At 29.0% G+C, this 25,823-nt stretch overlaps 2 protein-coding genes and 1 long non-coding RNA gene across 3 annotated transcripts; 2 read left to right on the forward strand and 1 right to left on the reverse strand.

The window, feature by feature from the left end:
* Positions 1-3,696: 3,696 nt before the first annotated feature.
* LOC146886104 (uncharacterized) lies at positions 3,697-5,394 on the forward strand. The gene is made up of 3 exons (XM_085672962.1): positions 3,697-4,313; positions 4,404-4,955; positions 5,054-5,394. The coding sequence occupies exons 1-3, from the start codon at positions 3,765-3,767 to the stop codon at positions 5,291-5,293; spliced, it is 1,341 nt and encodes a 446-aa protein (XP_085529088.1). The 5' UTR covers positions 3,697-3,764; the 3' UTR covers positions 5,294-5,394.
* Positions 5,395-11,199: 5,805 nt separating this feature from the next.
* LOC114183372 (uncharacterized) lies at positions 11,200-11,752 on the forward strand. Its single transcript, XR_003604350.2, has 2 exons — positions 11,200-11,351; positions 11,534-11,752. It is a non-coding gene; the product is annotated as an uncharacterized LOC114183372 (long non-coding RNA).
* Positions 11,753-23,639: 11,887 nt separating this feature from the next.
* LOC114184377 (uncharacterized) lies at positions 23,640-25,618 on the reverse strand. Its single transcript, XM_028071690.1, has 5 exons — positions 25,044-25,618; positions 24,821-24,947; positions 24,449-24,727; positions 24,257-24,361; positions 23,640-24,176 (listed from the first exon to the last, which is right to left on the reverse strand). The coding sequence occupies exons 1-5, from the start codon at positions 25,616-25,618 to the stop codon at positions 23,640-23,642; spliced, it is 1,623 nt and encodes a 540-aa protein (XP_027927491.1).
* Positions 25,619-25,823: the final 205 nt, after the last annotated feature.

Consider the following 25,823-nt stretch of genomic DNA (forward strand, 5'->3'; position numbering starts at 1 on the left):
TTTTTTTCTATATATTTAAAAAATAATATTTATAAATTATTATTTTAGTTATATTAATTAATTTTTATTTTATTTTATTTCTATATATTTTAAAAAATATATTTATATATTATTACTTTATTTATATATTATTACCTTATTTATATTAATTTAGTTTGAAAAATATTTTTTAAAATTTAAAAATCACATTTTTTCTCTATTATAATTTTTATACTTTTTTATTTGGTTTCTCTCTTTCGTGTCTCCATCTCTTTCTCTCGTTTTATTTCCATCTCAATTTTCACCATCAATTTCTTATTATTTTCAAAATCTAATTGCACTACGACAAAATTGAAGAGTTAAGGAACATTTTGCACCGAATAATTTCTTCTTTTGAGTAAGTTGATCTTTTCCTTTTTATTTTTGAAGCAATATGTTTCTCTCTTGTATGTGACTTTTCTACGCTCTAGGCATATCTATCTGTTAGAGATCATAAAATCATGCTTTAATTGTTGATCAAACTCTTCTTAGTGTAGATAGAGCTATTTTAGGTTTTGAAGGTTTGTAAGGGAAGAACAAGATTAGGAATTAAGGGAAGCTAATCATTTAGAAGTTATTAGTTTTCTTAAAATATTGAGTCTTGCTTTTAAGATTTAATTTGGGGTATTCATAATTTTACTTTTTGTAAATAGGTGAGAGGTGAAAAAATTATATTAGAAAAATTATGATAAAGAGTAAAAGAATTGATTCTTTTTTCAAGAGGAAGGCTTGTGATGAAGATGAAAAAAATGCATCTACGTCATCTAAGATTGAGAAACTTCATGAGGATTCAAATATTGAAGAAAACGAAAAATAACTCTCTAAGGTTCCTAAAGTTACATATAATGAATTTGAAAATACTTTAGAACGTGATCCGGGAAAACGTCTTCAATTTTGGCAATACCCACAAAATCAAATTGATGAGGTACGAAGGGCTTATCTAAAATGGGGTCCATATCAAATGCGTCTAGAAAATTATCCATTGTTTGGTAAAGATGATCATTCAAGAATATTTCAGTACACATGGTTTAACTTATTTCCTTCATGGTTAGAGTATTCGCCATTAAAAGATGCTGCATATTGCTTACCGTGCTATCTTTATAGTAAAAAATCAAGCGGATGACCTGGGTCAGATGTTTTCATTGTTACAGGTAATTGAGTTTATTTTCATTGAATTCTAATTTGCAATAAGTTTATTGTCATCAACATGTTTTAACTTTTTGAATATTATTTTATAGGTTTTAAAAATTGGAGGAAAGTTAATAATTGGAGGCTGAATTTTTAGCAAGCACTATGATAATGTATATTGAAAGGGATATTGCAACTAGCTTCAGCTCTGATTCAATTATTGAAGATTTTAAGTCATTGAAAGAGCGTAAAGGAGCACTCTGATTAAAGGTAACTTTTGTTTTTTTTTATATATATTATTGTTGATGATAAACTTTATGTTACTTTTTCATATATATTATTGTTATATTGTTTAGATTCTATTGTCATGAGTGCTTATTTTGAATAACAAAATCATGTAAAGAAAATATTTTTTTAATTAAATTAATTAATTTTTTTAATTAAAATATATATATATATATATATATATATATATAACAAATATAATTTGGCTCCCCTAAAATTTTTGGTCAAGTTCCGCCACTGGTAAAGTATCACGTGGCACGACAATAACCTAACACCTAGGGATGTCAAAAATATCCGTACCCGCGGGTATCCGCGGATAAAATCCGCAATGGGTAGAAAATAGATATTAAAAATGGATACCCGCTACTCGTAGGTATGGGTATTTTTGATACCCGCATGTTAACAGGGCGGGTACGGGTATCATAGTATCCGTACCCGTGGATACTTGTACCCGCTAAACTTTAATTTACAAAAAATACCCTTATATATATATATATATATATATTAGTAAAAGGCATTCTGATCTAACATTTTATAAGCTGCACATCTTATCTTCTTTTGTCTTCATTCTTCCAGCTTCAAGTATTGGTACGTTGTCTTCTTCCAAGTACACCCCCTTCCTTGAAATTGGGCATATACACCAAACTCTATATAGACAGTGACGTTTATGGTATGCTTATTGTCAAATGATGGAATCAAAATAAGAATATTTGACACATGGCAGTTGGAGTTTATTATTTGATTATTTGTCAGGAATCGGAGAAAGTGAGCTTGTTGATCAAAACACTAATTAAAGAATTTTCATTATATTGAACGTCATTTTATATTTCTTTTTATAATTATTTGGACTTGTATGGACTTGAGTTTGTTTGAACTTTGTTTAAAATTTATGACAGTAATGTATTTTATTTTATTTGAATTTATGATTAAATATTTATTTTGTAAATACCCGCGAGTACCCCTAGGATACCCGCAGATATGAAAAAAATAGACGGGTACCTGCATAACGGATACCCGACTGATATGGGTACGAGTACGAGGCGAATATTTATCCAGTGGATAGGTACGGGAGAGCTACTACCCGTACCCTACCCGCCCCGTTGACATCTCTACTAACACCTGACAGATTATAAATTTTTAGAAAAAAAAATTAAAAAAATTAAAAAATTTCACTACTTGACACGTGTCCTATACGGACACGGTGTTAACTCCAACCTAAATTGAAAACATATTAAAATATTTGTTTTGAATTTATACATCAAATCACTATACCTAAATATTCAAATTATTTTATTTTTTATAAGTGTAAAAAATTATAAAGGTAAAAATGTAAAAAATAAAATAATTTGAGTATGTAGGTGAAGTGATTTGATGTATATATTAAAAAAAATTATTTTGATATGTATATATAAGTTGTAATTAAGTTTATTTACTAATTTGATCTTAATTTGGAAAGGACAAAATTGGATCATTTTAAAGAATTGGGTACTAGAGTGAACCAAAAATTTTAATAAAGGACTAAATTGAAAACAAGTTTTACTATTGTCACATGTCATGACTGTAAAGTGTCACGTGGCACAACAATAATCTGACACCTGACAGATTATAAATTTTTGGAAAAAAAATTAAAAAAAGTAAAAAAAGTAAAATAAAAAATAAAAAATTTCACGACTGGATACGTGTCCTGTACAGACACGGTGTTAACTCCAACCTAACAAAGATTACCAAATTGAACTCTTTTAAATAATTGGGATACTAAACTGAACCAACCAAAAATATGGGATCAAATTAAAATAAACCAAAAAATTAAAGGATCAAATTAGTAATTATACCTATTTTTAATAAAAAAATATATAATTTTTACGTACAAAAATCTTTTCGTAAGTAACTTTTTTTAAAACCATTTTTATAATAATTTTTATGTATTTATTTTCCACGTAAAATTGTGTAGGTAAAGTTTCGTTTTAAAAATTTCTGTTAAAGTCCACCATGCTTACCTACAAAATTTTGGTATGCAACTATTTTTTTGTTACCCACAAACTTTAATTTTGTCTACAACAAATTTTTATGGATAAAATTAAATTATGTATTGTAAGTTCAATTGTTCAAACTTTATTCCTACGATATTTTGGCTCAAGTGAAATATTTATTATCTTCTAATATAATAATTAGAAAAAGGAGAGATAGTAAAGGGGATTTTCATTATCATCATGGCTATAAATGAATCACATCGTTTGTCAATAGTAGAGTCAATATAAACGCTGTGCTCCGAGTTTAGTATCTAGGGTTCCAACTTCTTTTTTTCTTCCTCGTCGTTCACGTCTTCTTCTGCCATGGCTACTACTGAAGCAGATGTGAAAGTGTCATTGAAACTTATCGTGAATAAAGAAATCAAAAAAGTCTTATTTGCCGAAGCTAAGAAAGACTTCGTAGATATCTTATGTAGCTTCTTAACCCTACCTTTAGGAACCATCGCCAGACTTGTGGAAAACGAGTCCAACATGGGTCCACTTCCAATAGGTTCTCTGAATTCACTCTATCACAGTGTGGCTGCTCTTGACAGCAGGTGTCTGTGGGCACAGGAAAATAAGGAAATGGTATTGCGTCCCAGGAACACAGCCCAAGATTTTTGCAAAACTCTTAAGATTAACATTGATGACACTCACCACACAAAAAGATTTTTCTCCACCGGATCTTTCTTTAAATGTTCAGAGAATGAATTTAATGGATTTGTGAATGATGCTACAACTTTTGTCATCACTGATGATCTGATTCTAATGCCAAAATCTGTGGACCGTACAAGATTGGCTCAACTGCAGGATTTAGGAATCGAAGGTCCCATTTCATTGAAGGAAATGACAGTGAAAGTGACCAAGAAAAAGGTTCTTCTTTTACATCTAATTTCCCTAAAACACTCCTTCTTATTAATTCTATTTTTGTTCTTATATTCATGATATCAATATTTTGTGTAGGTACTGGATTTGTTGAAGTGTTCTCTCCTTTCCAAATCATGTTTGACGGTGCTTTTACAAAAGAAGCCACGCATTCAGAGGCCAACCTTTCTCTCACACAGTGTTGAGAACACTAGTGGCATCAAATTCAATTTGAAGCTATTTATAAGAAAATCAGATGGAAAAGTTTTGTATGCTCAAGGGGGCAACGAAATTGCAAACATGCTTTTAAGTTTTCTGACGTTTCCTTTGGGAGGAGTTGTGCGTAAGTTGGAAGGAAATAGTTGTGTGGGTAGCATTGATGCATTATACAATAGCATAGTTGATATGAATGAAAACTATTTCATGTCAAAATCAGCGAAGAACAGGCTTGTTGATCCTTACTTGCTCCTATTGATGTCACTGATTAGTTTTGAAACATCGAAAACTAATGACGGTAATGAGAAGGAACCCAGGATGTTTGTTGTTACCGATGATTTGGTCGTAACACAGTCATCTCCTACTTCAGATTTAAATTTAGATTCTTCTTCCCTTGATCTGAAAGAAAAGGTTGTCGCCATTGGGCTCGTGGAGGTAATTGTATATGTTGTTTTATTTCTATTTTTGTGTTTTGAACTTTAGATTCTTCCATTTTTATCATGGTTTCTCATAGTATAGTTGTTTTGATGCAGTGTCTTAATATATTGAAAGCATCGTTGTCGTCCACATCTGCTCTCACAATTGGTCTCGCTCACTTGTTACCTGAATTTATTGGATGTTCATCAGACATCGCGTGTTCACCAGACATTGCGTGTTCACCAGACATTGCGTGTTCATCAGAAGGATCAGACAGTGCGTGTTCATCAGACGGTGGGTATTCATCATACGATGCGTGTTCATCAGACGATGCGGATTCATTCGTGTTAATCTGAGGATTAGGTCTTGTTATTAGATCTTATGGTTGTTAATTGTTATTGTGGTTAAACAATATGCGTTTAGTTAGGAGTTTGTTAGATTGGTTTTGCTGATTTTATTCCCTTAATTGTTATTTTTTGGTATCTTTTTGGATCTATTATCAATTTGTAATAAATTTAAAGTAATTGAATAAAAAAATAAAATCTACTCTAGTATTTAATCAATCTGTTATATCGTGTAGTTAAATTGTTGTTTGAAAAGTTGTTAGTTTTAGTTTTGTTGACACTGAGCAATAGATGTGAATATGTATATCTTCTCATTCAAGTTTAACAGACATCACATTATAGGTTATTCAAGTTTTAATTCTCTTATAAGTTAGATACTCCTTATAAATTTTTAAAAACTATTAGTATAAATTTTTAAAAACTATTAGGACAAATAAATTTTTGGAATCTTGGAATTTTTTTTTCTCAATTAAAATGTTTACTATTTTCACAACAATACTTCAAATTTTATAAAATTACAAAAATCATTTTTATTTTCTATTCTATTTTAATAGTCCTTAATAATTTGGAAAATATTACACTAATTTTACACATTTTACAAAAATAATAGACTTAGATGACTGTTTTGTATTATTATGATGAAAAAAAGTATTAGATAAAATTCGATTACACGTGACATATACAGATACATAATTTCCTCAGGATAATCAGTATTAGAATAAATCAAATATATTAAAAGGAAAAATACAAAATACAAAATATGTTTAGTAAAACGTCGTAATATGTTTAAAAACAATAATAATAATGTATATAGTCTAAAATAAAACTTTTATTCACAATAACAATAATGCAATATGTTTCATATTTTTTATGAAATAAAAAATAATCAAATTATTATTATAGTTATAAAAGTAAATATAACTGGTTTCAATATCTTTATTATAAATAATTTATTTTAATTTTAAAAAATAATTAAATTTGAAAAAAAAAACAGACAAATAAAAAATATCAATTTTAAAAATTAGACATTTAAAAGATAAAATAACTATTTTAATTTAAAAAAAATCCTCATTTAAAGGATACAAATAACAAATAAATACGATATCAAAATAAAGAATGCTTTTATATAATAGTAAAAAATATATCAATATTTACTTTAAATATGTACTAGTAAAAATAATATTATGATAATACTGTTTTAAAAAAAATTATAAATTATTAAAAAAATGTCAAATTTTAAAATAAAAAAGTCAATTTATAATAATGCTGCTTTCTTTTTTTATTAATTTTATTACTACGAGAAAACATATATTTACCATAAACTAATGCTAACAAGCAAAGTTGATGCTAAATAATTCATAATTTTATATTTGTGTTGCACGCATATGATTCTAAAAACTAATTCGTTAACACCGATCTTTAAGGACAACTCTAATTATTATTGGCTTAGTTAACATTAATTTATCATTAATTTTTAAATTATTTTTTTACTAAAGCAATTTAGTGTCAACACTAGTGTATTTTTGTTTTAAAATTTATGTAATTTAGAGTCGACTTGAACAATGCTAATAACACTAAATTCAAAAAGAAAATTTGGTATACTATTTCCAAATTCCACAAACATAAACGAAAAAAAAAAATATAACGGGTGAAAGAGATGAATGTGTATAAGAGAGATGAATATTGATGGAAGAAACCAGTATGAAGAAAGGGGATGAGGAGAGGAATGCACATGAAGGAGAAGAAGAGAAGAATACGAACAAGACGAGGGAAAAAAATGTAAATGAATGTGTGTTGATGAAAAAGATGAGTGTGGTCGAAGGAGATGAATGTAGATGAATGGTATGAGTGTGAGAATATTTATGAATATAAATGAAAAAGATGATTGTGATGAGATTTATATAAAAAGGGAGAGAATAAATTTGTAAGTGAGGAGATTTGTCATCTTTAAACACGAACCATTATATTAAAAGTAATTTATAGTTCATATTTAATATGAAGAACACACATGAATTCAAAATATATAACTTAGAATTTAAGATTTAGGATTTAAGGTTGACACTAACTTAACTAAATATAAATATTAAACAAAAATGAAATTAACATCTGCTCAACTCATACTAACCTTATTTATTTCAGACTTTTTTTTATAGTTAGCATTCACTAATTCAACACCAACTTAAACAAATAAAATATAAAAAATAAGATTAACATCATGTAGGTGTACACTAACTTTATTTACTTTAGATTTCTTTTTTATTATTTTAGTATCTATTTAGTCGACACTAACTTAAATACAAAAAATATTAAAACTAATTATAAATATTTCAAAAAAATAAGGTTCGTTTCCACAAAGTACATACTAACATTATTCATTTAAGTTTTTCTTTAATTATTAACATCCACTTAGCCAATACAAAGTTAAATTAACAAAATATTAAAAATAAATAAGATTAGAATCTACTAAATCGTTACTAACCTTATTTATTTTAATTTTTTTTTTTATATTTAGTGTCCATTTAAGTAACACTAACTTAAGTAAATAAAATATTAAAACTAAATAAGGTTACTAGTTTCTAAATCGACACTAACTTTTTTTTTTATATTTATTGTTTGTTTAAACAATGTTAAATTAAATAAATACAAATATTTAACTTCATTTATTTTAATTTTTTTATAGTTAGCGTCCGATTATCCAAAAATGAGGTTACTCACTGGACCCCTTTATTACACACACGCACCCCGCTGTTTGTTTTGGGTTAGGCCATGTTTTAATTTTTTTTCACCTGCCCATTACACTACACACACACCCCACCATTACTCATACACCTCTACATTTTTTGTTCTAGTTTTACTCCTCTTTATATTCAAACCTTATATTTTACACATGCACCTAGTTTTTCTATCACCTTTTAAGTTTTGGTTTTTATTTTACCTTTTACAAGTTTTAATTTTTCCACCTCACTTACTTTTTGACATTCCATTTTTCAAACATGCACAATTTTTCTTAGAAATAATAAATTGTTAAAAAATTATTAAAAATGTGAAATGAAAAAATAAGTTTCTTTTTCTTATTTTTTTTTATATTAGTTCGGTTACTCATGTTACTTTTCTTTAGCTCAAAGAAACTCCTTTCGACCGAAGCAACAAATATTGAAATTCTTAACATTATTTAATACGTTATATATGTATTTGGAAAATAACATATTATTTTTATATAATTAAGAAGGTCAATAGGTTTATCATTTTCTAAACCTATAATTTCTCTTAAGATATTTAATTCATAAAATAAATTAAATTCATCAATATCCAACAAATTATCACGTTTTAAAGATTTTTCAAGATTTAAACATTTTTCTTTCAAAAATGTACAATCTAGTGACTTTAATGTTTTAACACCAAATAGAAAACCAAAAATATTTTTATATATGTTTTTCATCCCTTCACTTAGTGAAAATTGGAATTAGTCCCTCTTCAAACTTTAGCCTAATTTAGTCTCCCAAACACTTATCTTTATGGTTTAACGTAGTTTTTCATAATAAAGTACGGTGATGACTCTAAAACTTTATGTTTTTAGAATATATTTTTTATTTGTCGTCCCATTGCAATTTCAATTGTGATAGATTTTATTAGGGTATCATCTGGCGATTAATCCCACAACTTATAACTCATTTTCTCATTTTTTTTAGTGTTGTGTCAATATTCTTCCCCCAATATGAATGTCAGAATGATCCCTTTGGTTTCTCATCAATTTTAGTGAATTACAAAGCAAAAGTGGTGTTGAATATTGATGTTGATTGAGTTTTTTGTTGAATTTGTTATTTGTGATATTTGTGTGTTTGTGTAAGCATTCATCCTTTGAGATATATAAGTTTAGTCAATTGGTTTTATCTAGGGTCAATTTTGAATTGAACGTATTGGAGGAAACCCAACTAAGGAGGAAACTTCATGGTTGACCAACTTGATTGGAGTTGGAGCAACACTTAGTTTTTCTATATAAATATAACATACCTCTATTATTAGCATGTTGATTTTGTACATCATTTTAGAGAGAAACTCAATAGAGTTCTTAGGCATATATTAGGACATCTATAGAAAGTGATGGAAGGAGAATAGTTATTTCATGTACTTGCTTTAAAGATCATTATGAGTAGCTAACTTAATTGGGATTGAATGTAACTTCCCTAAACTCTTTAATGTGCACTTGATTCAATATATATCTCGTTTTTGTTTTATGTGTTGGGTATTTAATTTGCTTTATTTATTTGATGACTTGGTCAATCATCATACTTCATCAGCATAAATGGAGTGAGAATTGGTTTAGCGTTATTAGATCCAATCAAATCCCCTAATGCTTAGTATATACCAAAAATGGATTTACGGATTTAGTTGATTTAAATAGTCTTATTCATTAATGTAAGGGTCACTCCACCACAGTGAAGAATCAAATTATGTTTGATACCCTTAGGTTCTAAGACTATAGAAATGAGGTTAGAATTATTTTTAAGAGTACTTCATTTTCTAGATCACTAAAATAAAATATAATTTATAGATAATCAATGGTAGTGCAATTGATTGAAAGAAGTCAAGTTCAATCTCAACACCTTAATAAACATAATTTATCGTTATAATTATTCAAACTTTTATTTAAAAATGTCAAACATTTATCACTTTTTCATAACAAACTTGAATATATTATAGATTACTATTTTATCATACTAAATCCTTATGGATACGACCTTGTTGTATTACAATTGAATAATGCACTTGTTACATAATTTACACCCTTAACTGGGCGTCAAAAATACTCACTAATGTTGCGTTATCCCCATTATATAAATCATTATTTCCTAATCTAATTTAAAAAATAAAAAATTACAAGGAAAATTCAAAATTCCATTCACTGTCAATATCATATAAAAATCAAATAACCTCAACTCATTTATTAATTAATTCCAAACAATATTAATGAAAATTTTAATTAGTATAATGAAAACACTTAAATAACACCCTACATTTAATTAAAAAATAAAAATTATAAGAAAATTCAAAATTACGTTCACTCTCAAGATCATATAAAAAAAACAAATAACCTCAACTCATTTATTAGTTATTTAAAATATATTAATGAAATTATTAATTAGTAATGAAAATACTTAAATAACACCATGAAAATACGAACCTTTTTAGTAAAAACAAAAGAATTTAAAAATTAACTTTTGAAGTATCAATGTGTTAAACAAATCATTAATTAAATAACTTTTGTGGGTTTTTTTTTGACCAAAAGTTTATTTATTTTCTTTTATATCCAATAACGCAGAGGTAGTGCATGATACATCCCTAGGGATGTCAAAAAAATCCATACCCATGAGTATCCGCGAATAAAATCTGCAACGGATAAAAAATGGATATTGTAAATGGATACCCGCAAGTAATGGGTATGAGTATGAGTATTTATAATATCCATATATTAACAGGGCGGGTACAGGTATCATAGTATTTGTACCTGTGGATATCCGTACCCGCTATACTCTAATTTAAATAAAAATAAATAAATAAAACATGATTAAAATATTAACATGTTGATTTTGAATGAATTATTTTTTTATCAATTAGTTTAAAAAAAAATTTCTTTGTAAATTGTCATTCAACACTATTTAAATGGGTTATTTGGACTTTATTTGAAATTTATGAATGTTATGTATTCTATTTTATTTGAATTTAAGATTAAAATATGTTGTTAAATTTTTTTTTTTTTTTGTAAATAGTTGCGGGTACCCATGAATATCCGTTAATATTAAAAAATTATGCGAGTACCTGAATAACGGTCCGCATAACGGATACTCAATACGGGTGAACAAATATTTATCTCGTAAGTAGGGTACGAGAGAGCTACTACCCGTACCCTACCCGTTTTGTTTCCTATGCATCACCAATTGCCTTTATATACAATGAGTAGAATATGAAACATTCATCTCATCAGAAAAATAAGAATCTCTTGAAATGGCTTCTCGCTTCTATCATCCTTTTCTCTTCAGTGTTTTGTTCGTTGCTTTGGTTTTGATATCAGGTAATTGTATTTGAAAAAATACATTATTTTCATTTCTCCAATTTATTATCTAGCATATAATCAGTGGGAAAGTGTTTTTTTTTTCATTTCTAGTTTTTTTTTTTCTGAAATGAATTTTATTGTGAAATTTGATATAATTTTAAGACGAAATTTCATATAATTTTATGGTGATATTAACTCAGGAGAAGTAGCAGTGGTAGAAGCAGCAAAAGGAATGATAGATGACCTTAAGTGCTTAGGGGCTTGCACTCCATCTTGCAAGGTCGATTGCCAAGCAAAGGGGTTTATGAATGGTTACTGTATCCAACAAGGATCTCTCTTGCAATGTTGTTGTCTATGATTAATTTATGCTATACCTATGCTATTTTATAAAATTTTAATAAAATGAGTGTTTCAGTTAAGTTTTTATATTATATAATTATTTGTCTTTACGTTGTTTTATTCAAATTTGGAGTATTATTTAAGAGATTTAAATTTAAGATAAAAAAATTTGAAATGATCGTTTAAACGAATAAATGATATGTGCAAGAGTAAAAAATTTGAAAATTATAAAAAGCAAGTGGAATCTACTAAGCAAGGGAATCAATCGGATTTGATGATTATATGAAAGATCATAAAAATGAAAAATAAATAATTTGATTTTATGTATATCAAAAGGTATATTAAAAAGTAAAATATTTACATAAAAAATAAGAAGATAAAGATATTAATACAACCGTAAAATTAATAATATGTTGATATCAAATTTTATAAAAAAAAAGTGAATTGCAATGAAAAAAATATTAAATAACTTATATTTAATATATATATATATATGTATACACACATTTTATCACTTTTAAATAATTTTGCTTATCCTAATCCTATATTCTTAATGATTTTGCTTGTCGTAATCCTTTATTCTTAAGGATTTTGTTTACACTCATCCTATATTCTTTGATATGCTAATATATTTAGGTTTTGAATATGATGAGATATTATCTTTTTGTTAGTTAATATTGTGTTTGTTCAATATCTTTGATACATAAATGTATGTATGTCGACGAGGTTGTTGCATATTAGATTTTGAAAGAAAGTAAATTCTTATTACTCGTTTATTAAAATATATGTTTATGTACACATTTTTTTTAAGTTAAAAATTTATTTCAATATGTTATTCTTGAATGGCTTGTTGTGGTGTGACATACAATGATTGTATTATGTACATGATCAGATATAGGGGTGACAAAAAGGGCTGGATCCAATGGACCAGCCTGTTGGCCTATGTTAAAAGGGATGAATTGGGTTGAAGATTTTAACTTAGTCCATATTGTTATTTAAATCATTAACACCTACAAATTAAGTTTTAATTATTAGTTATAATTAAGGAATTTAACATATAAATGTAATAATTAAAAACATTAACTAATAATTTAAAATTTTAAAAAATATTTTATTTGATTAAATATGCTTTTAATATTAATTTATATGTATATATAAACAAATTTTAAAAATAAAAAATTTGAAAACAAACTAAAAAAGTTTTAAGAAAAATTTAAAAAATAAAAGTAAAAAAATTGATAGACCATCATGGCGGAGCCCGTTAGCCTGCTATGTAAGGAGCGAGTTATGATTATTGGTCAATTTCTGTTGCCGACCAACCTAGCCCGAACGGTTTTTGACAGGCCACGGACGAGTCGGCCTAAACGGGTCGACCTGACCCATTCTACCACCCATAGTCAGATATATGTACAAGTGTAGGAGCAATATCTAAACAAAAAATACATATATTTTTTTTTTAATTTGACTTATCTTTTGTAAATATTTATATTTATGTATATTTTGTGTAAGTGTATGTTGTATTTTTATTAATATAAGTTTGGTATATAGGATGACAACGAGGTGGGGCAGAGACGAGTTTCATCATCCCATACTCATCCCCAAAGAAAAAATTCATCTTCATCCTCATATCCATACACAACGTGTATAACATTTTTATCTCATCCCTACTGAGTAACAAGTATACAACCATACCCATGTTCATACCCATTTTCTTACTATTTGAATATCAATTAATTATTTAAAAAAATCAAGACAAAAAATATCATATTATCAAATATTTAATATCAAAGGAATGTATTCCTGTCTTTTTAATATCAAATGTTTAGAATGAAATTACAATTGTATACATTTCAAATTAGATTTCTAAATAAAATTTCCGAAGAACCAAAATATTTATTAAGTTTGTAATTCTTAATAAAACAAAGTTGATAAAAATTAAAAAATATTTTTAAAAATTATAAAAAAACAACTATCCAAGTTTAATTTTTTTAAATGTCTCTTTACTTCCTTTCTTCAATTTATAATTAATTTTTTTTATACACTAATAAAAAGTATAATTCACCACTCGAACGAAATTGCACAAAGAAAAACTATTAAACAATTAATAATTGAAATTTAGTATAGATCTTTCCTCTTTTGAAACTTCAATCTATTTTGGGATAAATAAGATTCATGACATTGACATTGAGTTACTATATAATAGTAAGTATTGTCTTTGTACAATTGTGATGGTAAATTTACACTTATGAAATGACTTAGAAAATAAAAATAATTATATAAAAATCATTAAAAATAATATTCTACATGATAAAAATAAAAATATTCAAAAGAAGTAGAAGGATTAATTGTGTATTTTGAAAACAATTTGATATACTATCCAATGAAATCTCAGGAAGAAAACAAATGTATAATTAAGTATATGATAAGATGAAAAGTGCCATGAAAATCTAAGAAATTTTTTTCAAATATCAAAGTAGTTGAACAATAGATAATGAAAATTATTTTAACATAACAAAATTTCTTTGTATGAAACAAAAATTAAGGATCACATAAAATAAAAAACATCAATTTTTTTTATTACCTCTTAACTGAAAAGGTTTATATGATTTAACATTTGAAATTACGAGTCAAATATTTTTATGTGCAAAAAAAATTTAAAAAGAAGTAGAAATGTTTAAATGTGAGACACAAAATTATTTGATTAACTATAATTAATAATACACAATTTGAACATAATCACAATATAGGAAAATTACCTTAGAGATGTGAGTGAATTTCATGGATATATAAAAAGTCAAACAATCAAAAGAGAGAAAAAAAATGTATAAGAATAAAGAAAGGTTGTAAAACTAAAAATTAAGATAATATATATATATATATATATATATATATATATATATATATATAATTGTTTTAACCACACAAAAGTTATGATAATAGAAAAATTATCTTATAGATGTAAGTGGATTTCATGAATATAAAAAAAAGTCAAACAATTAAAAGAGAAAAAAATATGTAACGAAAGAAAAATAATTGATAATTATTTGAGTTTTTAAGTTTGATAATTCTTTGATTGTGAAAATTAAATATTCTATTAGAGGTTATTAGATGTTGCCAAATTAATAATATATTCAGAAATATATATATATATATATATATATATATATATATGTATATAGACGTATATATACATATAATTGTTTTAACCACACAAAAGTTATGATAATAGAAAAATTATTTTATAGATGTGAGTGGATTTCATGAATATAAAAAAAGTCAAACAATTAAAAGAGAAAAAATATGTAATGAAAGAAAAATAAATGGTATAAAACTAAAAACTAAGATAATAATATATATATATATATATATATATATATATATATATATATATATATATATGAATACTTAATAATTTAAATTGGGACGAGATGAATATTAAGGTGGGTATTGAAATGGAGATGGTATGTACATACCATCTTTGTAATCATACCGAATTAAAAGATCGAATATTACCATACTCATATTTATGATCAAGTATTATCCATTATTCATAACAATTTATGTTAGAACATGTGGTTTTCATTCAATTCCTAATACCACACGTCACTTAAGCACTAATTATTGTTACTTTGTTTAAGTTTTGAAGACTCTTCATATGACCTATTTACTAGTTAAGTTTTGAAGACTTTTCATATGACCTAATTACGAGTTACATTTTTGAAGACTTTTCATGTGGCTTATTTACAGGTCGAGTTTTGAAGCCTATAAATAACATCTCCATGACTTGAAAAAGAATATAGAAAAACATTTTTAAAGACACACTTTATAATATACACCTGAGTGTATTTTGGTGAGGATTCTTGTTCCCATTCAAGAGCTTTGTACTCTTTTTTTTCATAGTGGAAGTTTGTTCATTATCGTCCTATGATTTTTCCTCTTACATTTAAAAGAAGTTTCCCACGTAAATCCTTGTGTGTTATTTCTTTTGCTCTTTTACTTCTCTTTAATTCCAATTGTCACGATCCTATTCTTTCGCATGCTTCATTACCATAACAAGTGGTATCAGAACTCTTAGTTGGGAATTCCAAAATGTGAGCAAAATTTGACATTGAGAAGTTTGATTAACAAGATTTTTTTTCTATTTGGCGAGTCTAAATGAGGGTCGTTCTAACCCAAAGTGGATTAAAGAAGGCTTTAGATGGAATAGAAAATAAGCCAACTTCCATGACTGAGGAGTAGTGAGAGGAGTTGGATGATCAATCCAACTCTCTTTATCAAAGGAGGTTCTCTATGAAGTAGCAAATGAAAAAATCATTGCTGAATTATGGCTAAAGTTAGAGACTTTATACATGACCAAGAGCCTTGCAAACAAGCTTTGTCTCAAAGAACGCTTATATACCATTCGAATGGTTGAAGGTACTGCTATTCAATCTCATCTTAATGAGTTTAATTCTATCCTCTTGGATCTGGAAAATATTGATATTAAAATTGATGATGAAGATAAAGTTGTTTTGTTGGTTGTCTCTCTACCTTCTACCTACAAACACTTCAAAGAAATTATGTTGTATGGAAATAATGATACCTTATCTTTTAAAGGTGTTAAATATAATTTATTGTCCAAAGAAAAAATTGATTTTGAAGTTCATTCTATGGACAAGTGTGAGGATTTAAGTGTTAGAGGTAGAACTCAAGAAAGATGGAGAACGAGTGACAAAAACTTCATATCCAAGTCTAGGGGACGCAAATCCAACAAATTTTGTCACTATTGCAAGAAACCTGGACACGAGATTTCTATTTTTTTTTATCTTGAAGAAAAAACAAGAAAAACAAGAAAAAGGAAAAGCCACACAATCCCCTAAAGTTGCCAATATTGAAGCTGACTCTGACAGTGACATTACTTTGTTTGTTGTCTCTTCTAATAAGATGAGTAAAACAGAATGGATACTTGATTCTAGATGTACTTTTCATACATGTCCCTATAAGGACTTATTCATTACTTTTGAATTTGTTGGTTGTGGTGTTATCTTGATGGGTAATGATGCCCAATGCAAGATTGCATGAATAAGTACAATTCAGATCAAGATTCATGATGGTGTCGTTAGGACTTTGTCTAATGTTCGCTATATACCCGAATGAAAGCGAAACTTAATTTCTCTTGGCACTCTTGAATCTCTCGAGTGCAAGTACTCAACTGAAGGTGGAGTTCTAAAGGTATCAAAAGGTTCTCTTATTCTCTTGAAAGCTAACCGAATTTGGAAGCCTATATGTCCTGCAAGAGACTATTGTGACAAGTTCAATAGCTATATCATTTTCTATGGCTGAAAATGATGTCACTAAATTATGTCACATGCGCCTAGGCCATATGAGTGAAAAAGGCATGTATCTTCTAAGCAAGTAAGGAAATCTTGGCAAGCATGTCATTGGTAAGCTGGAGTTTTGCAAACATTGTGCTTTCGGGAAACAAAAAAGGGTTAGTTTCTCTATAGCAACTCACAATACAAAAGGTATTCTTGATTATATTCATTTTGATCTTTGGGGGCCTTCTAAAGTTCTTTCCTATGGAGGACGTCATTATATGATGACTATCATTAATGATTTTTCCCGTAAGGTCTGGTTCTATTTTTTGCGACATAAAAATGAGACTTTCCCCACATTCAAGAAGTGGAAAACTCTTGTTGAAACCCAGACAAGGAAGAAAGTAAAGAAGCTCAGAACAGATAATGGATTAGAGTTTTGTAGTGGTGACTTTAATGAGTTATGCACAAATCATGGTATTGATAGACACAAAACCATTCCAAGGAATCCCCAACAAAATGGTGTTGCAAAACGAATGAATATGACTCTATTTGAGAGAGCTCGTTGTATGCTCTCAAATGTTGGGCTATGGCATCAACATGATCTCTGGACCGAGGCAGCATCTACTGCATGCTATTTGGTCAACTGTTCTCCACATTCAGCACTTGACTTCAAAGTTCTAGAAGAGATTTGGTCAAATAATCATGTTGATTATTCTAATTTAAAATTTTTTGAATGTCCTGCATATGACATATTAATAAGGGCAAATTAGCTCCAAGAGCTATTGAGTTCATATTTCTAGGTTATGCATCTGAATTTAAGGGGTATCGTTTATGGTGCTCTGAATCAAAGTCTCAAAAGCTAATTCTTAACAGAGATGTAATTTTAAATGAGGATGCATTATTATCTTCTGGAAAATAGTCTTTTGTGTCTTCTTTTACCAATACGGGTAATATATATGGTACTAATGAGAAGGTGGAGTTTGAATTCAAATATGCAGTTCCTAGTATTGATGTCCCATCTTCCTCTACAAATGAATCCAATATTGATGATCATCATGATGATGGTGAATGTGATGAAGAACCACTTCTCCTATTCAACAACAAGGAGATGATTATTCTATTGCTTGGGACAGAGCTAGAAGACAAATCAGAAAGCCAGCCATATACACTAATGATTATTTAAGTGTCTATGCATTATCAATTGCACAAGAGGTAAATGATGGTGTTGAGCCTGTCAGCTACACTGAAGTTGTTTCTCGTGTTGAGTCTTCTCAGTGGCTAGGGGCTATGTATGAAGAAATTCAAAGTCTTTATAAAAACAATACTTGGACTCTGATAGAACTGCCTAAAGACAAGCGACCATTAAAGTTTAAATGGATCTATAAGACGAAAGATGACATTCCTGGGGTTGAAAATGTAAGAGGCTTTAATCAAAAGGAAGGTATTGACTTTAATGAGATATTCTCACCCGTTGTTCGTCATACTTCCATTCGTGATTTGCTTGCTTTTGTTGCTTTGTTTGATTTGGAGTTAGAGCAGCTAAATGTAAAGACAACATTTTTACATGGAGAGTTGGAAGAAGAAATTTACATGGAAAAACCAGATGGATTTATTGTTCTTGGAAAGGAGCATTTTGTTTGTCGTTTGAAAAAATCTTTATATGGCCTCAAGCAAGCACCCAAACAATGGTACAAGAGGTTTGATTCTTTCATTATTGGGCAAGGTTACTATAGGAGTCATTTTGATGACTGTATTTATTTTCAAACATTCCAAGATGAATCTTTCATATACTTGTTACTATATGTTGATGATATGTTAATTGCATCACAAAACAAGTTCTGTATCAGGAAATTGAAAACTCAACTAAGCAATGAGTTTGAAATGAAAGAATTAGATGCAACAAAGAAAATTTTTGGTATGGAGATTCGTAGGGATCGTCAAGTTGGTAAATTATTTTTATCTCAACAAAGGTATATTGATAAAGTACTTGATAGGTTTAATATGAATGATTGTAAATCTGTTTCTACTCCACTTGCTGCACATTTCAAGTTATCCTCAGATCTTTGCCCAGATACAAAGGAAGATATGAAGTATATGTCACATGTTCCTTATGCTAATGCTATTGGTAGTCTTATGTATGCCATGATATGCACTAGGCCAAACCTTGCATATGCTGTTAGCATGGTAAGTCGGTATATGCATAATCCCGACAAGAAACACTAGAGTGCTGTAAAATGGATTTTTCGATATCTAAAAGGTTCTTCTCATATTGGCTTGGTATTTGACAAAAAATGGCTACAACGGATAATGTTGTAGGATATGTTGACTTGAATTATGCTGATGATCTTGATCAAAGAAGATCTCTCTTAGGTTACATTTTTACCCTCTATAATAGTGCTATCAGTTGGAAAGCTACACTTCAATCTATTGTTGCATTATCTACAATCGAAGCAGAGTATATTTCAGCACAGAGGGAGTGAAGGAGGCTATTTGGCTTCGAGGTTTGGTAAATGAACTTGGTATAAAACAGAAAGTTCTTACTATGTTTTGTGATAGCCAAAGTGTTATTCATTTAACCAAGAATAACTGTTATCACGACAAGACCAAACATCAATATAAAACATCATTTTATTAGAGATCTTGTTGGAAAAATTATGGTTGAAAAAATTCACACTTTTGAGAATCCAACAGACATGCTTACCAAGCCACTTCCAATTTCCAAGTTTGAACATTGTTTGGTCTATACAACACTTGAATGCTCTTCGGGGCTTTATCGGATGATGAACACTTGTAGAATTCGAACCAAGGTGGAGATTGTTAGAATATGTGGTTCTCATTCAATTCCTAATACCATACGTTACTTAAGCACTAATTATTAATTATTACTCTACTTAAGTTTTTAAGACTTTTCACATGGCTTATTTACTATTTAAGTTTTGAAGATTTTTCATATGACCTATTTACGAGTTCAGTTTTTGAAGACTTTTCATGTGATTTATTTACAGGTTCAGTTTTGAAGCCTATAAATAGCATCTCCATGACTTGAAAAAAGAATATAGAAAAACATTTTTAGAGGCACACTTTGTAATATACACCTGAGTGTATTTTGGTGAGGATTCTTGTTCCCATTCAAGATCTTTGTACTCTCTTTTTTTTCATAGTGGAACTTTGTTCATTATCGTTCCGTGAACTTACCTGCATCAGCACTTGCAATCCAGGTTGCAACGATGTTTACAAAATAAGAGGGTTTAAGAGTACTTCCAAAAATATTAAAATAAAGAATATAACTTATAGATAATCAATGATAATGTAGTTGAGTGAAAGAAGTCAAGTTTAATCTTAATGCCTTAATCAACATCAATTATCGTAATTATTATCGAAACTTTTATTTAAAAATGTTAAACATTTATCAGTTTTCTATTACAAACTTAAATAGATTATGGATTACTATTTTCTCAAATAAAATCCCTTTGAATACAACCTTGTGTTGTACTACAATTAAACCAATGAACTTGCTTTATAATTTGTCCCTTAAATGGGGTCAAAAAATATTGACTAATGTTGCATTTACTTCCCATTAATAAATCATTATTTCCTACATTTAATTTAAAAAGTAAAAATTACAATGAAAATTCGAAATTACATTCACTCTCAATATCATATAAAAATCAAATAACCTGAACTCATTTATTAATTAATTCCAAACTTATTATTGAAATTATTAATTAGTAATAGAAATACTTAAATAGCACCATACATTTAATTAGAAAATAAAAATTATATGAAAAATTCAAAATTATGTTCACTCTCATGATCAAATAACCTCAACTCATTTATTAATTAATTACAATCTATATTAATGAAATTATTAATTAGTAATGAAAATACTTAAATAACACCCTAAAAATACGAACCCTTTTTAGTAAAAACAAAAGAATTTACAAATTAACTTTTGAAGTATCAATCTGTTAAACAAATCATTAATTAAATAACTTTTTTGTGGGTTTTTTTGCCAAAAGTTTATTTATTTTCTTTTATCTCCAATAACGTAGAGGTAGTGCATGATACATTGCCCATTGCCTTTATATACAATGAGTAGAACATGAACATTCATCTCATCACAAAAATAAGAATCTATTGAAATGGCTTCTCGCTTCTGTCATCCTTTTCTCTTCAGTGTTTTGTTTGTTACTTTGATTCTGGTATCAGGTAATTGTATTTAAAAAAGACATTATTTTCATTTCTCCAATTTAGTATTTAGCATATAATCAGTGGGAAGGTGTTTTTTCTTTTCATTTCTAGTTTTTTTTCTTAAATAAATTTATTGTGAAATTTTGTATAATTTTAAGACGAGATTTCATATAATTTAATGATGATATTAACTCAGGAGAAGTAGCAGTAGCAGAAGCAGCAAAAGGAACGGTAGATGCTGACCTTAAGTGCTTCGGCGCTTGCACTCCAACTTGCAAGGACGATTGCCAAGGAAAGGGGTTTATGAATGGTTACTGTATCCAACAAGGATCTCTCTTACAATGTTGTTGTCTCTGATTAATTTATACTATATCCATGGCTATTTTATAATATTTTAATAAAATTAGTGTTTCAATGAAGTTTTAATATTATATAATTATTTATCTTTACGATGTTTTATTCAAATTTGAAATATTATTTAAGATTTAAATTTAAGATAAAAAATTTGAAATCATCGTTTAAACGAATAAATGATATGTGCAAGAGTAAAAAGTTTGAAAATTATAAAAAGCAAATGGAATATATCAAAAGGTAAATTTAAAAGTAAAATATTTATATAAAAATTAAGAAGATAAAGATATTAATACAACCGTAAAATTATTACTATGTTGATCTCAAATTTTATAGAAAAAAAAGTGAATTGCAATGAAAAAAAAATATTGAATAACTTATATTTAATATATATATATATATATATATATATATATATATATATATATATATATATAATATAAATCCGCTTACACGCGTGCACACACATATTTTATCACTTTTAAAAGTTTTTGTTTATCCTGATCCTATGTTCTTTTGCTTGTCCTAATCCTTTATTCTTAAGGATTTTGTTTACACTCATTCTTAGGGATGACAACGGGACAGAACTAGGACGGGTTTTACTATCTCATATTCATTATCGTAAAAAAATTCATTTCCATCCCCATATCCAAATCTAATGGGTATCAAAGTTTTATCCCATCCTCATCCCCACCAGGTAATGGGTAGTATAATCTGGTACCCATACCTATACACGTTTTCTTACTACTTCAATTTAAATTTTAATTAATTTTTATAAAATAATAAAAAAAATTTAAATGTAACATAATATTATCAAATATTCAATATTAGGAGAATGATTGTTTCTTCGATATCAAATACTATGAAATAAATTATAATTATTTGCATTTTACATTGGAATACCAAATAAAATTTCATGACCAAGTAAAACATTTATTAAATTTGCAAACTGCAAACATTAATGAAACCTAGTTGATAAAATTTAAAAATATTTTTAAAGAAATTGAAAGGAAAACAAATATTCAAATTAAAATATATTTTAAATGTTTGTTTACTTCAATGTTTTAAATTCTAATGAATCTCTTTTTTTATACACTAATAAAAATAATAATACATCACTTAATCAAAATGACACAAATAACAAATAATAAACATAATAAAAAAAATTTAACATAAATATTGTATCTTTTGAACTCCAATATATGTTGGATGGTGATAAAAAAATATTCATGGCAATTACATTAAATTTTAATATTGTAGTAAATAAAAATTATTTATACAATTATAGTGAAAAATTACAGTATGATTGATATAATGAGTTAGAAAATAAAAAATAATTAGATAAAATATACTGAAATAGTATTCTACGATGAAAATAAACAACAAATAAAAATATTAAAAAATTAACAAAATGTATGTCTTAGAAATAATTTGAGAAACTATTGAAAAATCGCACAAAGGACACTACAAAAAAATCGTATTTTACCGATGTCCACATCCGTCGGTAAAAACTCATTTCTGTCAGTAACTGATAATTTTTGATGGAATTTCGACGGCAAATCATTCATCGGTAACAGGCTTGTCTGTAATGTTTACCGACGGATAAGTCGTCCGTGGGTAATTACCGACGGATAAGTCGTCCGTGGGTAATTACCAACAGATTAATCCGTCGGTAATTCCCGACGGACGGAGGATCCGTCGGAAAGAGTTGTACGAGTTTCAGCAACGGATACATCCGTCGGTAATGCCGTTGGTAAATATTCATCAGACTGCAGAGTCTGTTCTGCATGTTTGCCAAAATTGCACATAATTAACCAGACTTGCAAATCACAAACATTCAGAAACAGACCAGCCAATTATAATATCCGATCCATTCTAAACAAATAGTAGATATCTACTTCAACTCCAATATTAAACATAAACATATATGTCTACATTATTTAAACATAAACATAGTAAAAGAATCAAATGTTTATACTCAATCAAAGTAAAGACTAGTCCTCAATGATAGTACTACAAACAATCATCCGTATCACATAAGTGAAAGAATCAAGTGTTTATTATTATTCAAACTGAAAAACTCAATCAAACTAAAAACTATAGTCCTGAGTAACTCTGACATCTGGTCCTAATAGTCTAAGTAGTCATCCAAATCAGAGTCCTCAGGATTTGTTGCGGGCTGGACTGGTGCGGGTTGGACTGGTGTGGACTGGACTGGTGCGGGCTGGACTGCTGTAGGCTGGACTGTGCTGGGTTGGACTGCTTCGGGTTGCTGTTGAGACGGTGTTATGTTGGATTGAGGTTGTTGAAGGGCACGATGGTCAGGAGGCAGCAATGTCAAGACCAGATTGTGTAAGTTTTGAAATTGGCCTTTTAATTCCTCATAAGCCTGATCACGGGCTTCTAGTCTTTGTCTGAGGTACGTAACGTCCTCAGCACTGGAAGACGAAGAAGACGGTTGGCGCCTGAGGCTACCGCTTGCACCTGAGTTTGCAGCAAGTTGGCCTGCCCCATATACTCTTCCTTTATTCTTTCCACCAACAACCTCAACCCAACACTGAGTCCTAATTGTGTCTTCTGTTGTAGGATCAACATTAGGATTTGATGGACTAACACAAGAGCCTTGCTCAGATCTTACCTGTGAAAGTCTATTTTCAAATTCTTCCTATCAAGTAAACAAGAAGGTATTAGTGAAATAGGGTCAACAATATACTTTTATGGAAAAGTAATGAAAGTGTTGCTTACATGGGTCCTCCGAGATCTTTCATCAACATACTCGCTGGATCCTTTACGGATATGGGTTTGTTGAAAAACCTCATCAATGTGCACATATCGGCCAAGCTCTTGTGCCTGTAAAACAAAATATGGTGTTAATTTTTAAGCATAAATTATTAAAATTCAGAGTGTGATGAATTACTTAAGAGAGAAGTTTATTACCATATGAATGGCATGCTCATGAGTAGTAATGGAACTGCCTGTGTGTAGGCTCCCACCCTTGGGGGAAGCTCTGTTCCTTTGGGCTGTAATACATTTATTGCGATAGGCTGGAGAATTCCAATGTGTCAGCAATTGATTCCACACATCATCCCCAAGCCAATAAGGTCGTTGTCCTGCAATTCTGGCCTCTCTAAACATCTCCGAGAGCCTATGTGAAGCTCTAGAGTTAAAATTTGTGTGAATTTGAGCTTCATGTTCAGGTCTCCACTGAACCTTCCTCTGCGACAACGAATAAAGTACAAATCATCAATTGAATTGCATGATTAACATACACAATTATTAAATATTTAAAAAGATTGGTGATATGTTTACCTTAAAGCGTTGCCAAAATACATCTCTATCTGCTGGAGGTATTGCTCCCCATGTCGACCAAGCAGTCAAATATTGTTGTTTAATAGACCTTGTGATGGCCTGGGAAGCAACTCTAGAAGGATAAAACCTGCACATGATTTAAGAAAATTAACTCACAAAAGGGCAAGGTAAAATAAGTCATGTAAAAGAAAATAGTTTTTAAGATGGGAGAAGTTATTCTTACCCTTTCCCATAAGGTTCAATCGTGGGTCGTTCATTGGGAGGAGGGTCAACAAAAGCAGCATCTGCATCAGTGGGACCAGAAGAGGCAGGATCACTAGGTGAAGGGACTGATGATGGAGAAGGTATGGCAGCAACAGCAGTAGATGGTGAAGAAGAAGGTTGTGATAGCACAAAAAGGGGTGGCATTGGCACCGTCACAGGAGGTGGTGTGGGTACCACAGGAGGGCGTGGTGTAGGTACCAAAGGAGGGCGTGGTGTGGGTACCATAAGAGGAGGTGCTGTGGGTACCATAACAACAGGTGGTGTGGGTACCATTACAAGAGGTGGTATGGGTACCATAATAGGAGGTGGTGTGGGTTCAACTGCAGGAACGGATGGGGAAGGTAATGGTATGGGTGCAAGACCTACAGAGGTTGACTGTAAGGCTGCACTATGTGTGTTAGCAAGAGTGGATGGACTAGATGTGGATGGTCTTGCAGGAGGAACTTTTATTAGGTAGCGTGGCCTTTTTGGTGCCCTTTTTGGTTTTGCTACCTCTTTCCCCTTGCCAGGATTAGGTGGACCCCCGGATGACATTGTGCACTATTTTCAATAAATACTATTAGAATAAATAAACGATGAATATTAATGTCAAATTATACGTACAAATATTAAAAGGTAAAAGGTCATGTTACAACTACACAACAACAATGACACACAATACAAATTATAAATATTAAAAATTAATCATCATCACTATCATCGTTCATGACTTCATAATTTTCATCATCATCATCATCGT

This window comes from Vigna unguiculata, chromosome 5 (genome assembly GCF_037176805.1).
Source record: "Vigna unguiculata cultivar grain cowpea cultivar isolate G323 ecotype 2 chromosome 5, ASM3717680v1, whole genome shotgun sequence".
Taxonomy (NCBI): Eukaryota; Viridiplantae; Streptophyta; class Magnoliopsida; order Fabales; family Fabaceae; genus Vigna; species Vigna unguiculata.